This window comes from Lactuca sativa, chromosome 8 (assembly GCF_002870075.4).
Source record: "Lactuca sativa cultivar Salinas chromosome 8, Lsat_Salinas_v11, whole genome shotgun sequence".
NCBI classification, from domain to species: Eukaryota; Viridiplantae; Streptophyta; class Magnoliopsida; order Asterales; family Asteraceae; genus Lactuca; species Lactuca sativa.
The window spans coordinates 248,293,436-248,307,399 of record NC_056630.2 but is presented as its reverse complement, the minus strand read 5'-3'; the positions used below and the strand labels follow the sequence as shown (position 1 = coordinate 248,307,399).

The 13,964-nt window shown below is 31.4% G+C and overlaps 1 protein-coding gene across 1 annotated transcript; it reads right to left on the bottom strand.

The window, feature by feature from the left end:
- Positions 1–7,777: 7,777 nt before the first annotated feature.
- LOC111900616 (protein trichome birefringence-like 39) lies at positions 7,778–11,660 on the bottom strand. Its single transcript, XM_023896502.3, has 5 exons — positions 11,310–11,660; positions 11,027–11,201; positions 8,893–9,068; positions 8,640–8,798; positions 7,778–8,294 (listed from the first exon to the last, which is right to left on the bottom strand). Exons 1-5 carry the CDS (start codon positions 11,573–11,575, stop codon positions 8,003–8,005), a joined length of 1,068 nt encoding a protein of 355 aa, XP_023752270.1. The 5' UTR covers positions 11,576–11,660; the 3' UTR covers positions 7,778–8,002.
- Positions 11,661–13,964: the final 2,304 nt, after the last annotated feature.

The window sequence follows — 13,964 nt, the reverse complement described above, 5'->3', positions numbered from 1 at the left end:
CGTACTCAAGGCGTATGGGTAGTACACAGGGCATACTAGGGCATCCCTACTCTGATGGGTGTACCAGGAGTATGCAGGACGTACACGATCAATGCCGAAACCCTATTTTCGTGGTTTGAGCCCTATTTAAGCTCCTTAACTTCCCTAAACCCATTCCATTCTCAGCCTCCACCTCTCCAACACCCTATCTAAAAACCCTAACCCTAGGTTGAGCCTTGTGAGCAAAAAGAAGCTGCTTTTAAGTGATTTGGAGTGTTCTTTGTGCACCTTGGATAAGAATGAACTCATTGAAGAAGTGTTGGTTGCATTGGAGCTTGTAGATCTAGACTTTGTTCCTTGATCTTTCTTCTAGAGGTATAAAGTTTGAATCTTGATGATGAAATTGTTAGATCTAGCTTGTTTTGGGTGTTATGAGATTTTGATCACTTTAAGTGCATAAAGTTTAGATCTTGAAAGTGTGTGACCTTGTTATGGATAAAGTTTGAAACTTTATCCATCTAAACATCATTTTAATTCAGATCTGAAGGTCAGAGACTTGGACTTAATGGATTAAATTGAAAAAGATGCACTTTTGGGTCCTTTTGATACTTAAATACTAGATCCTATTTTTTGGGACCATTCTAATGGATAAAGTTGGAAACTTTATCCACTATGGAGCTATTATCAACCGTATAAATGTGATCTTGGCCCTTCTATCCTTTCCATGCAAGAGTTGTGATATCTTTATAGGTTAAGTAGATAAGGTTTTTAGTGTTGAGCACTTTTTAACCATGAAAAACCATAAAGTTGGAAACTTTATGGTCAATGACGACATTTTCGACTTGGATTTGCGTTTTGGACATAAAAGATCAAGCATTCAACACTTAATGCATTAAGAGGGAAACCTATGGCGTACGTTAGGCGTACCAAGTGGTACGTTGAACGTACGCAAGTTAAGCCCCAATGCCTCAGATCTCGAGTACGCCCCACATATATCCGAAGTACGCCCTGCGTATGAGGCATGAGTTGACTCGGTTGAGTTGACTCGTTTGGGTTGACTTAGATGGGTTGACTCGGTTGATTTGTTGATTTTGATCAGTTTTGATCAAGGGTATTTTGGGGAAATTGTTATTAATTTAGAATGGGAAATGTTTTGATATTAGGATTAGGGTAAAGACAATTATCGGAGCAGGGATTATTTAGATTACATTCAGACTGAAAGGTGAGTTTTCCTCATTGTCCCCATAGGTCGAAGGGACCAATGCCGGCCCACTAGATTATGTATCTTGGTATATAGGATGTCGTTATGATATAGTATTTTGTAGATCTTTCTGCTAACAGGTCTTATCTTCATCTGTTTCTAGATATGTGTTAATTGCTATGTATATGTTGACATGATATGGCGGGGTTGAGATTGTACTGTTTTGTTCTATCAGTCAATAGACCGGGGCATTCCAACCAAAAGGTTGTGGGCCGACGGTAATCCAACCGGGAGGTTATGGACCCAGTATGTATTGGCAATGCAACAGAAAGGTTGTTGTTGGGTTTTATGTTTTACGTCATGGGATGTTATTTTGTATATCGAGTTTTGGGCCTGTCCAACTGTGATTATTGATTAGGGTTATGTACTATATATAGTGCATGCATGTATGCCTTAGTGCTAGAGTGATTAACTATCTTTTGCATTGTAATCGTAAACACCTCTACAGACGAAGTTCTTAATCGAGCTCTTCTGAGGTGTCATAGTTTAATCATTCGACGTCATTCAAACCATTCTTGTGTTCTTTATTGTTTCATTTATTGTTTTTCTGCTTGAATCTATCGATCTTTAAAGAACATTATTCCAACAATTGGTATCAGAGCAGGAGACTGTGTTACTCATACGCATCTCTTCTATGTGAAGAATTCTTTAGGGTTTTCGTTTTATCAAACCCATGCCTTCAAATCGTTTTATAGATTGACATCAAGTCAATCTTTTCTTAGATAATAATTATGTTCAAAGGTTTTACAAAACTTATTTTATGTTTTTATATTATAAATTGCATGCATATATATGTATAGTTATATAAGAAATGTTGAAAGGACTTAGGAAGGCTCCACCCTATTTCCTTTTCGCACTTGAGATGTGGTCTGGTGGGATATCGGGTACCCGTCCGAAGGTCGTTTAAATATTAGTTATATATCATGTGTACATATATAGTCATAAAGGTCCTTCCAGTTCAGCCAATGCCTTTGGGTAGAAAGGGTATACATCCATGATCATACATACCAGTTAAATTACTAGTAAGCTACCATATGGGTAGTTTAGGAAGATACTAGAACTATTTCTAGAACGCGAGATCATACAATGAGTCAGCTCATTCATGAGTCAATACTTTCTAGACAGAGAGAACATACATTATAGCTAGTACACACATTACACTATTATACATGTTAGATAGAGAGAGAACATACATTACAGCTAGCACACGCAGAACATTACAGTACATTACTATACATTTACATAGATACGTTTACATAGAGACCATGTTATAAGCATGCCTATATATGTATAGTTATATAAGCAATGTTTAAAGGACTTAGGAAGGCTATCCACCCTATTTCCTTTTCGCGCTTGAGATGTGGTCTGGTGGGATATCGGGTACCCGTCCGAAGGTCGTTTAAACATTAGTTATATATCATGTGTACATATATGGACATAATAGTTCCTTTCAGTCAGGTCAGTACCTTTGGGTAGCAAAGGCATACGTTCATATACTTTTACATGATTACGCTTACATAAGTACATATACATGAATACGTTAACAAAATTGTGATCCACTGTATCGGAGCATGCCTTCAATGTCATGGCCCGAGTTGTAGCCAGAGTCTCTTGGAGGGAGAGCATGAGTTTGCGTATAGATCTATACTGGATTGACTATCCTACACCTTGCTGCTAGCTACAGCCGGACCTGCAGGTCTGCGGGTGCCAAACGTCATACCTTTTTACGACCTACATTTGTCGTTGTTACCTAGTCGATAGTATGGTACAATCAATCACATGATACCTTAATATAAATCCGGTTTAAGGTAGTTAGTACAACATTAGTTCCTATAATACAACACTAAAGTACTACATTAATTTCCCCTTTACATATATTTAGTGATCATTTCACTTAAACATTAAATGTACAAACTATGTTTTGTTAATGATAGTTACACTTGGGAAAATTACACACTTTTACATGAAACGAACATTTAGAACAGTTAAGTCTTGGTAGAAGACTACATTTAGAACAGTTAGGTCTTGGTAGAAGACACCCTTACATAATAGTAGGAATCATAGGGATTTCTAGGGTTTTTCAAACGTTTACAGTTGTTTTACAAACATTTTTATGCTTACAGTTCATATACATTTTTATACTTACAGTTCATATACATTTTCAATACTTACAGCTCATATATATTTTCAATACTTACAGTTCATATACAAACAATCTCTTACATATAAATTAAGACACTAAAATACTTAGGATCTCACCAGCTTTAAAGCTGATACTCGCTTTCAAAATGTCATCAATAGAGAGGTACTGATGCAAGGTTTAGAAAAGATGGAGCTCGTTCAAGACTCATCTTTCATTCTAATTATACTTTAGTCTTTATCATAATTTGTCAGAACACTTGTATTAAAATTCTATTATTAATGCAATGGATGATGTTGTTGCTTGTTTACTACTTTTCATTATTGTGATACTGTACATGACATCCTCCACCCCAGAATGTTTCCGCCGTTTTTGGTTTTGGGGTGTGACATTGTGCAAGAAGGATGTTCAAATGAACATTCTTTTAATTTGAGACTTCGATTCCTTGGAATTGTTTTTGTTATCAATCTCCAAATGAATACTTTGTAATATCGTTGGCAAAGTCTCTGTGACTTTTGTACCTCGACATTACAAAAGGATCATTGCAATATAGTGACAAGAATTAGGTGTTCTTACACTAAGGATTTGGAATTGCGAAATGAACATCATTGAAATGTTTTCAACTGACCTATTTCACAAAGTAAAGACCATAGGTAAATATAGTGTGCATGCTTGGAGCATGGGATAACTATTGTTTTAATTCAAATATTAAGTTGATTAATCGAAACATTATACAATGAATGATGTATAATCAATATGGTGATTAAATAATAAAGTGTTTTATTTATACTCAAAAGTTTTGAGACTTTCACTTTGAATGTTTTGACTTCCCGAATAATATGATTATTCAAACCATCCATAGTCAATCATACTTTGGAAGTCGGTATTAAGGCAAGACTATTATGAATCTGACTGTAGATTGTCTAAAGTGTTTAGACATGGTAAATTTTGTTGCAGTGTTCATGCGTACTCTTGTAATAAGATTTGAGTATTGGATTAAACCCACGCTCATCTGAATCACTTCATGGATTTCATCACGTGTGATTGTGAGACGATAATATCTTATATTCTTGAAATGGAGACATATAGTTGCAGTTTAGAAGTTAGTTCCATATTGATGATATGTAAACGCACCAGTAACTTGGTGTTATAAAACATAATGTTGTGTGTAATTTGATGAGTAAATAGAGCAAGCATATGAGTCGAAGTTTATTTGTTCCTTTTACCCTAAGAGGGATAAAAGGGATATATCTAGGCCCCTCGATGATTAATGATGACAAACCTAGGGGCTTGGCCAAGCCTGGACTGATTTGATTTGTTCAATTAGTCGGTCATCATAAATTGGAAATCGGTAAACATCACATGAACAGAGAGAATGATTATAATCCATGGCTCATGTCCATACGATATCTAGAATGGATGAATATATGATCCCTTATCTAATGGACGCGTCAGAGTTCGACAACGACTTTTTGAGAGCTACGATTGCTAGTTAGTGTTTAAGTCGTACTTGCAGTTATAGCTATTAGATTTATCGAAGTGGGAGACTGTTGTATTAGGTGTCTAAGTCCATAACTACAATTGGTATGTACTTATCCCGAGAGTAGCATGGTCCATTTCAGGTTTCCTTCACCAGAACAATTTGATAGGATGGATCTTAAGAAAGAGGTTATTTGTGATTTATTAATATATTATAAGTATAATATATTAATTGAGAAATCATATTATTTACTTAGTATTGATCAAAAATTGATTTGGAATTAATTTAGTGATCAAAAGAGACTAATTAATTTAACGGAGACCGATTATCTAAATCAATGATACATATGGTTTAGGTCATTGATCCATGATGGACTAAGTTTATGTGAGAGTCCATGAAGAGTTAGTCCATTTGAGTTATTGGATCATAAGCCCAAGTGTATGGATTAGGGTTTACAAGTAACCCTTGGAATTCTACACTATAAATGTAACCCCTAACATCCTAAAATTGGCACTAGTCTTCCATGAGTAAACCTAGCCGATTTTGGTGGTTCATAGCCTCTCTCTCATTATCCTCCATTTGTTCATGGTATTTGTGACTTGTTTGAGGCATCACATTTGGGGTTCTAAGCTCTTAAAAGGTCAAATTCTACAAGCTACAACAAGAGGTAATTATCTAAGTAGTTTTTCTATTTCAAATATCTATGTTGTATGCTAGTTATACGTTTCATTCTTTGGATAATTTTGTTGCATGTATAATCAGAAAAAACTTAGATCCAAAGTATTAGGGTTATATGTGCACCATAAGAGTGTTATAGTGCTCAAAACCCAACAATTTTGACCCGCCAACCGCGACCCACTAACCCAAACATGACACGATTGTCAGGCCTAGTATACCTTCTCAGGTCCTTTGTATTTCTCTTTTTTACTATCAGTTTTAAGGTCATTTGACTTTGTCTTTCTTAGTACTAAAAGTAAAAGCCATATATTAAATGTGCAAAAAAGAACTTGTTATTGATAAATTACATGAGGAAATAACCCACTTACACTTCAATTTCGTGTTACCATGTACGTACCTACACGTGCGATGTGTCTCAGCAACGAATTCTCGATCTCAACGAAATCAGAATGCTTACTCTTGATGATCCCGTTTCAAAGCCCTGTACCCAAATTTTGTACGCATGAAACCCTTTGAGGTGTGAAAGATGTGCAATTATGGATAGAAGGTGATGGATGAATGTTTAAACGAAAGAAGTGACCGGACGAGGAAGGTTACCGTTTCATAACTAGCTATTAGGTTTTAAGTGATAAGTCAAAGTAATTATTAAGGCCACAATGAGCGAAAAATAAAATTCCCAAGTTAGTGTCAAAATTTTATAGCTTTTACATTATTTAAAATCTATCCATCCCTACTAAATACCGTTTAGAAAAAATAAATAAATAAATAAATATATAGTAAAAAATATATAGTTTATCATAAGGGATATGACAACAGATTTTTTTAATATACAACAATTTATCTTTTATAAAATTATATAATAAAATATTTTAAAATATAAATTATTATATATTTAAAAAAATATTACGTACGAATCAAACCGTAAAAATCCATGGACTTATTGCCACCTTTTTCCTTAGAATTATTGCCAACTCTTTCCACATTTCAATTATTTAAGTCTTATTAAATTATAGTAAGACTCCCACGCTTAAAAATCTGATTTTGATTATTGGCTATTATTTGAACATTTAACCTTTTGAAAATGAGAAAATGACTCCTATTCTTTTTAAAACTATATTTTAGTGACTTTTTAGCCGAATTGTGATATTTTAGTCGCCATTGAGTATTTATAAATCCTAAATACCAGCGGTTAGGTTATTAGTCAATAGCAGCATACTATTGTAGTATTTTATTACATTAAATCCATTATTTGTTATTTTGTTGAATAATAATCACTGGATTTTTTTCCTTCTAAATATCTCTACTATTTATTTATTTATTTATTTTTTGCATATTTCTTTCTTTTTATAATATGTTACATTTTCATAAAAAAAATGCTTCTAACATTGTCGTTAATGGAGCACATGAAAAATCAACAGAAAAAAATATCCAAAAACGAAAAGTAACATAAAAACGGTCAAGTATAACCAAAATCAAAATCGAAGAAAACCAAAACATGATACGATTTTTCGGGCAAAAATCAACTTTTTTATTGTTCAATTATGGATTTAACCAAAAACCAAACCTCATTAAACCTTTACTCACCCCCATTTATAGTTTTGTTCAACACCTTAAAATGAAATCCTTTCTTAATTAGCCATGTGTTCTAGATGTTGTCTTTGTATTTGCTTTCCTCTACTTTGATTATGTGAGAAACTCGAACATCTTAGAATTAAACCGATTTATCTCAATAACTTATAGATCCAAATTCATAAATATGAAATCAAGTTTTTGTAAAGTAAGACTTTGCATAGACAAATGTGAAAGTGGTGTGAACATTAAGTAACATCCATAAATTGTTTCTCTTGCAACAATCCTGCAATTTATCAATGATGGCTTGGCTCTGCCTCTGGTCCTCACACCACCGGGCTACATGTATGGTCCATTAAAGGCCCACCACCCAACAATTGTACCATTTGTTGTGTGCCTTTTTTCATGGCTACTTTGGTACTCAATCCAAATTACGACATGATTGATGTTCTTTTGTGTGCAAAAGGGTAAATACTTTTATCATTTTTATCATCGAAAATAGTCTTAAAATACTTATATGATCCGATCTGATATCTCATGTCACAAACACAACATTATCCAGCTCAATGGAATGTGATACACAAGAAGTGCACCCTACATGTGAACCAAACACATTTAATATGTGGAACATGACCACAAAACATACCAAAATTAGAGAACAAGATCAAAATGAACAAAAGTTGCAACTCTAATTTTCTTTAGTAGAATATAAATACAATCAAATTTCGAGATTTTACAAATGAATCATTTCTATGCCCTCTTTATTTCATAGACAATTACGAACCAAGCTGTATAAAAATGGAAACTAATGAAGTCATCAAGACTATGACTAATAAATCACGCATGTAAACGTATATGAAGTGTTTCTAATGTGAAATCAGTCGTCTCACAGTCTTTAACCGGAGAGGGCTGCATTGAGAATTACATTCCATGTATCTGGTAAGCCTGGTAGGCACCAATGGCTACAATCTAGGCCAATGTGGTTGCCACTATAGTAAATCGGGTGAGCATCTTTTCGGTATTGAGACAGTGTTGTAATGTCTAACAAATAGACAGGTTTCTTGATTCGGCTCATGACTCTATTAAGTACAAGAGACGCCATAGGTGTGCCAGCAGGATATCGTAAACCAAAGAATGGTTGAGTTTCACTCTTGCATGATTTTGATGGTTGATTCCAATCTCTTCCACTATGTGAATCAAAATAAACATCAAGTCAGTTTTCAGTGTTTTGTTTACATTAATTATCGTCCCGGTAAAATAAATTTTAAAAATATTAAAAAAAATCTCAACAAAGTTTGAAACTAAAATGGAAAATTTGATAGACCGCGAATTTTCAAAAACATAAAACTTTATAAAAAGTTACTTATTGTTTTTTCCTTATATTAAACGAAAGAATATTGATATATAGCTTACTAGATTAAATCATTTATTCATTACGTTTATAAAGTTAAAAGAGTAACAATAGGTTAACCATTTATACATAATATCACCCGACAAATACTAAGCTTAGAACAACTAATGCCAAAACTTACTCGTAATGGACAGGAGAAATGCCTTGGAAGAAAACTTTGGTTTTCGAAGGGTCAACGAAGCGATTGACCCATCTCGACCATGTTGTCATCCCTTTATAGTACGCCACGAGCCTATTCATGTCTTTATACACTTTCCCTCCTTCGCCTATGTAATCCCATCTGCATTTCAATCCAAAATGCATGTTTTACACCATGGTTTGCCTGATATTCACACTGATACTGATAACGTGTTATACAGAATATAAAATCTTACGGTTGGTCACGTCCAGTATGAGTCCACCAATGCCACGAGTTAAAAATTAGTACGTCCATACCCTTCCACGCGTTTCCTTGACGGATCGAATCTAGTTTTAGTACCCGACCCACTTTTTCGTTCACAATGTCTACTATGGTGGTTGTACGATATACTGATATTTTTAGTCCGTAATCCTGTCAGTAAATAGTAAAAACATAACGTTTTATAAGATAAAAGCAATAATAGTGAAGGTAACCCGTGAGGTTGTGAATAAATGCCAAAAAAAATGTGCATTTATTACTGCAGTACATCTACATCTACTCTCGTGAGAATATCCCACGCCCACATGCGAGACACGTGACTTTTCATCCCCCATGATACCTTGGAGCCTTTTCCTTCAATTTTTTTTTTTATTTAATGATAAACAAAGAGTAAACATGATTTAGATTTGGAAATCCTACGATATTATTTTTCTAATTTAATAAATTATTTTGTTATCTAAAATGAAAAAACTATAAAGGAATAGATGGGAGATAAAAGTGATCAAATATGAGAATCTTGAATTAATTTTCTATTAACTAAGAAAGAATCGAATATTAGGGCTTTATTGGTGTCTTCATCTAGTTTCCCTATTTGTCTCTTGTTTGTAGAAAGTTGTTTTAACTTTTGGTTTTTTTTTTTTCGTTTATGTATTTTTTTTTTGATATTTATGACATAAAGTACTTTTATTGATAAAAATATGTAACATGTTTAATTTTTGAAACCAAAATATGGAAAAGGGGAAAAAAATACAGTATTCCACATGTAATATAAGTATTCCATTGAAACATAAATGCATAATTCATGCAAGTTGCATAAATAATAAAAATATAAAAGAGTATTCAATAATTTAGTACAAATAAATAAAATATTGTTGCATAAATAAATATTTAACTGTTACTATGTCACGAAGTAAACGACTTGTAATTTGATTGCATATTTCGTAATAAATAATCAAACAACCCTATATTTTTTTTTTAATTAATACATACTTACGGATAATTTTGCATTTAACTAGTTTACTATTTAATAAAATGAGAAAAGAAAAAGAGCGAAGATGATTGGAAAATTAAGCAACAAATCAAGGAATGTGTCATGATTGGTCGATGAACAACCTTCATGATGTATTTTTTTTTCAATTTAAATTAAATGATACCATGTGCTTAATCGGTGGTACTTTTATTAGGTATATTAGAAGACAGCTCAAAATGCTTTTCAAATATCACTCATTTCATCTAAAGATATATCATTTTTTTTTACCTACCTTAGTATATTTTGTATGTTTTAAACTTAAAAATTACGCTCATAATATGATTTATACTTTTTTTTTTTAATCGTAAATCTTTCGCATTTTATTTCTATCAAAATAGTGTTTTCTGAATTGACTAAAATAGAAAAAAGAGAAAATTAATTACACGTGTACGGTAATGTATTCAGCCAAAATTTTGGAAATGTTGTGGCTCCAAAAGGGTTTAAGGTTAAAAGCTCATTCCAACTGGCAGAATTGACTTTATTAAAATTAAGTGCTAACATGAGTTGGAAAATAACGTTTTATCATTAACTCAATAACTAATTATTAGCATAAATGCATATTGATAGCTAATTTTCTTAGAATTTTTTTTGCTATATATAACCATTTATGTTTTACATGGTTATACAATATATAAATCGTACACTCAACTAAAACAATTGTTATGTGTGACAGAAAATCATTATATACGAATCAATTCCTAATATCAAAACATATGTATTCCGTGAAAAAGGTACTGAATCCCAAAGTTATATTATAGTACGTAACACTAATAGTAATCCAAAATTTAGATTAAAAAGTTGTTATACGTAATACATAATTTTCGTTTTGGTATTATCTAAGAAAAATACGTTATTAGATAGACTAAGAAAAGAAAATCCAATCTTAAATTTTGATTTGAGATATCATGGTATATATAAAATACTGATTCAATTGATATGAAATATCTTGGATTTGAATTTAAGGTATAATAAACAAACAGCAAAGAAAAAAGTGGAGGGTAGTTGGACCAATAATAATTGACCACGAGAAGAATAAAATATATTAAAATTTAAATTAAAAAGAAGAACAAGAAGAACAAACCTGAAACGTAAGTTCAGTAAGAACACCACCAGTTTTGACTAAATTATACTTCGCATTAGGCACCCACGAGTGGATCATACAACTCAGTGAGATCCACATATTGAAACTCAGTGAGTCACCCACAAACATAAACCTCTTCCCTCTCCACTTCTCCAAAAACTGCACCCCATTAAACCTGCTTAGAACACATTACACAATCAAATCCATGATCTTGTATTCAGGTTAAACCAGATAAAACCAGTATCAGCATCAGTATCAGTAACAGTTATACAGTGATACGGACCTGGGAAGGTTGCAGCCGAAAGGCTGCCACCGGTACTTGAGATAAGACCTGTCTGGTCTTCCATATTTGACACAATCGAATTCAGGATCTAGGAAAGGACATGTAGCAGGGTTGTAAAGAGGGTAAGATTGATCGTATACCCATTTGCCTTTGAAGAAATTGCAAGAAGTGGCCTTAGAGGAATTGAGAAAAGAAGTGGCTTTTATGTGGTAAAAAAACAAAAAAAATGACAAGTATAATAATAATGAGGTAAACAGAGATCCCATTTCTTGAATTTCGATCCAAACTGGTAATGTTGTAAGGACTGGTACTCTCGTTTATTTATATATAAATATATGGGAGAAGAAGGTGGGGGAAGGGGGGAATAAGGAGATTAAATTAAATGTATATATATAAGTATATGTGATATGATTGATATTAACAAATCTTTTTTAAATCTTAAGTTTAAGATTTGTGGATTTGTATGTAATAATTGTGGTTTATCTGGGGTTTATTTTTTAATTATATGATAATTTTATTAATGTATATATTAAGTGTATTTCTTTCGAAAAGAAATTTAATGATAAGGGACTTTATTCAAATTGTCAGAAATAAGGGCACATGGGGTGTAATATAGGTGCTCCTTTTATTTCTATATATTTGTTTATATTTTGGGAATGTAAGCTGCGATTTTAGTTTTTGAAAGAACATAAAAAGAAACCATTATTCGATTACGTGATGTAATATCAGTTTGATTTTAATAAAATGTCACTTCAAGTGCTTTTTATGTATAATAATCTGTTTAAAATATATTTAAACGTGTATTATTTTAAACATATAAATTTAAAGTTAAATATAATCCATGGCGGCCTTGAGTTTCGTATGGGGCATCCGATTTTTGAAAGCCTCCGAATTTTGAGAAAAATCTGATATTTTTGTAAAAATAATGTTATGTGTTATCATTAAAAAATAGTTGTTGTGTCCGTTACATTTATACATAATGTAAAGAGAAATTAAATTGTTTCCTACTTTTTATGCCTACAAATGTTCCTATTCAATAAGATTATGACAAGTGTCATCATTCCATATTTTTTTAACTAACTCATTAAGACTATATTAGGAATGTATTAAATTAAATTAAATTAAATAGTGATTTGTCATAATCCTATTGGGTAGGAACATTTGTAGGTATAAAAGGTAGGAGGTAATTTAATTTCTCTAATGTAAAATAGGTTTTCAATTCTGAATTCATATGAAAAAAATCAAAGAAAATCAAAATATCAAAATTTAATTATAAAATTATAAAATTTATTATGAATTTAAGAAAAATGTTTATCCAAAGAAAAATATAAATATCTTTCTAATATAAATTATAAGAAACGATTACATATTTTAAAAAATGTACTTTTCAAAAAATATATATACAAAAAATCAAAATCTAATCAAAATTCTAAAGACATTTTGTCTAGACAAACTTTTATTTTAAAATCTTTGCCAACTACAAGGTGAAAAATTAGAATTGAAAGTGTGAGAACAATAATGACTTACTTTAGAAAAACTTAAAAAAAATATTTTGACGTGATTGACGTTGTGTCATTTTGAACATGTACATGAACTTTATCCTCAAGAATTGTTTATAAGTTGCGTATATAGTTGATTAAACTATTATTTAATTAGAGAGAAGTTTTAAACAATACAAATAATAAAAAGAAATTTTTGGTTTCTTATTCGCAACAAAAAAAGTTGAAGTCATTGAATACTAATGAGTTAAATGTAAGTTGCAAAGTCTTAAAAGAAGTTGCAAAATTTTCATGTCTCAATCATCAATGTTGATGATTTATCCAACGAACTCGAATTATTACAAATAGATTTACCAACTGATTATAATATAGCTAATGAAATACTAAATTTATTAAAAATGATAAAGACTTATCCAATTTATTGTCTAACATACAAATATTGTTGGTTGTTCTCATTAAAGTTGCATCATAAAAAAAAAAGTTGTTTCAAAACTAAATCTTTTAAATCTTATTTGTACTCGTGGTGTCTCAAAAGAGATTAAACATTTGGCTTTAATTTCAATTGAGAATTTTTTTTAATAATATTGATTATGAAAATGTAATAGATTAACTTGCTTCTAAAAATACTTAGAAGGTTGATATTTAGTTAATAGTGTTACAGTTACAACTTATTAATAATAAGTAAAAGCATGATGTTTATAGTAGTGAATTATCTCATATTCATAAGCAAATTTAAGTTTTAAATTTAGCGGTAGCTCAATTGCTTAATAATATTTTACAAAAAAAATGGGAATCTTACTTTCATTTCGTACAAGATCACCAAAATATCAGACCAAACTTTATATAGAACTTTATATAATATGATTAGTTGTTTCAAAACTACGATAAATAGACGTAATTAGTAGTGTTGACAAACTCGTTTGTTTTGTCATGTTGAACTGTTCAGTCAATTTTCTAAAACGTAATTCAGATACTAGTAAATAGTGTATGATCAAGATTTAAAACCAGACAAATTTATCATATTAGAAAAAAAGCAATAAAATTATATAAACATATACTGTTAAGATTTAGGTACTTTTTTTTTTGGAAACAACAAATAATACTATAAATAATTAAGGGTCATATAACAGCAAACCGCTATGAATAGAAAGTACAA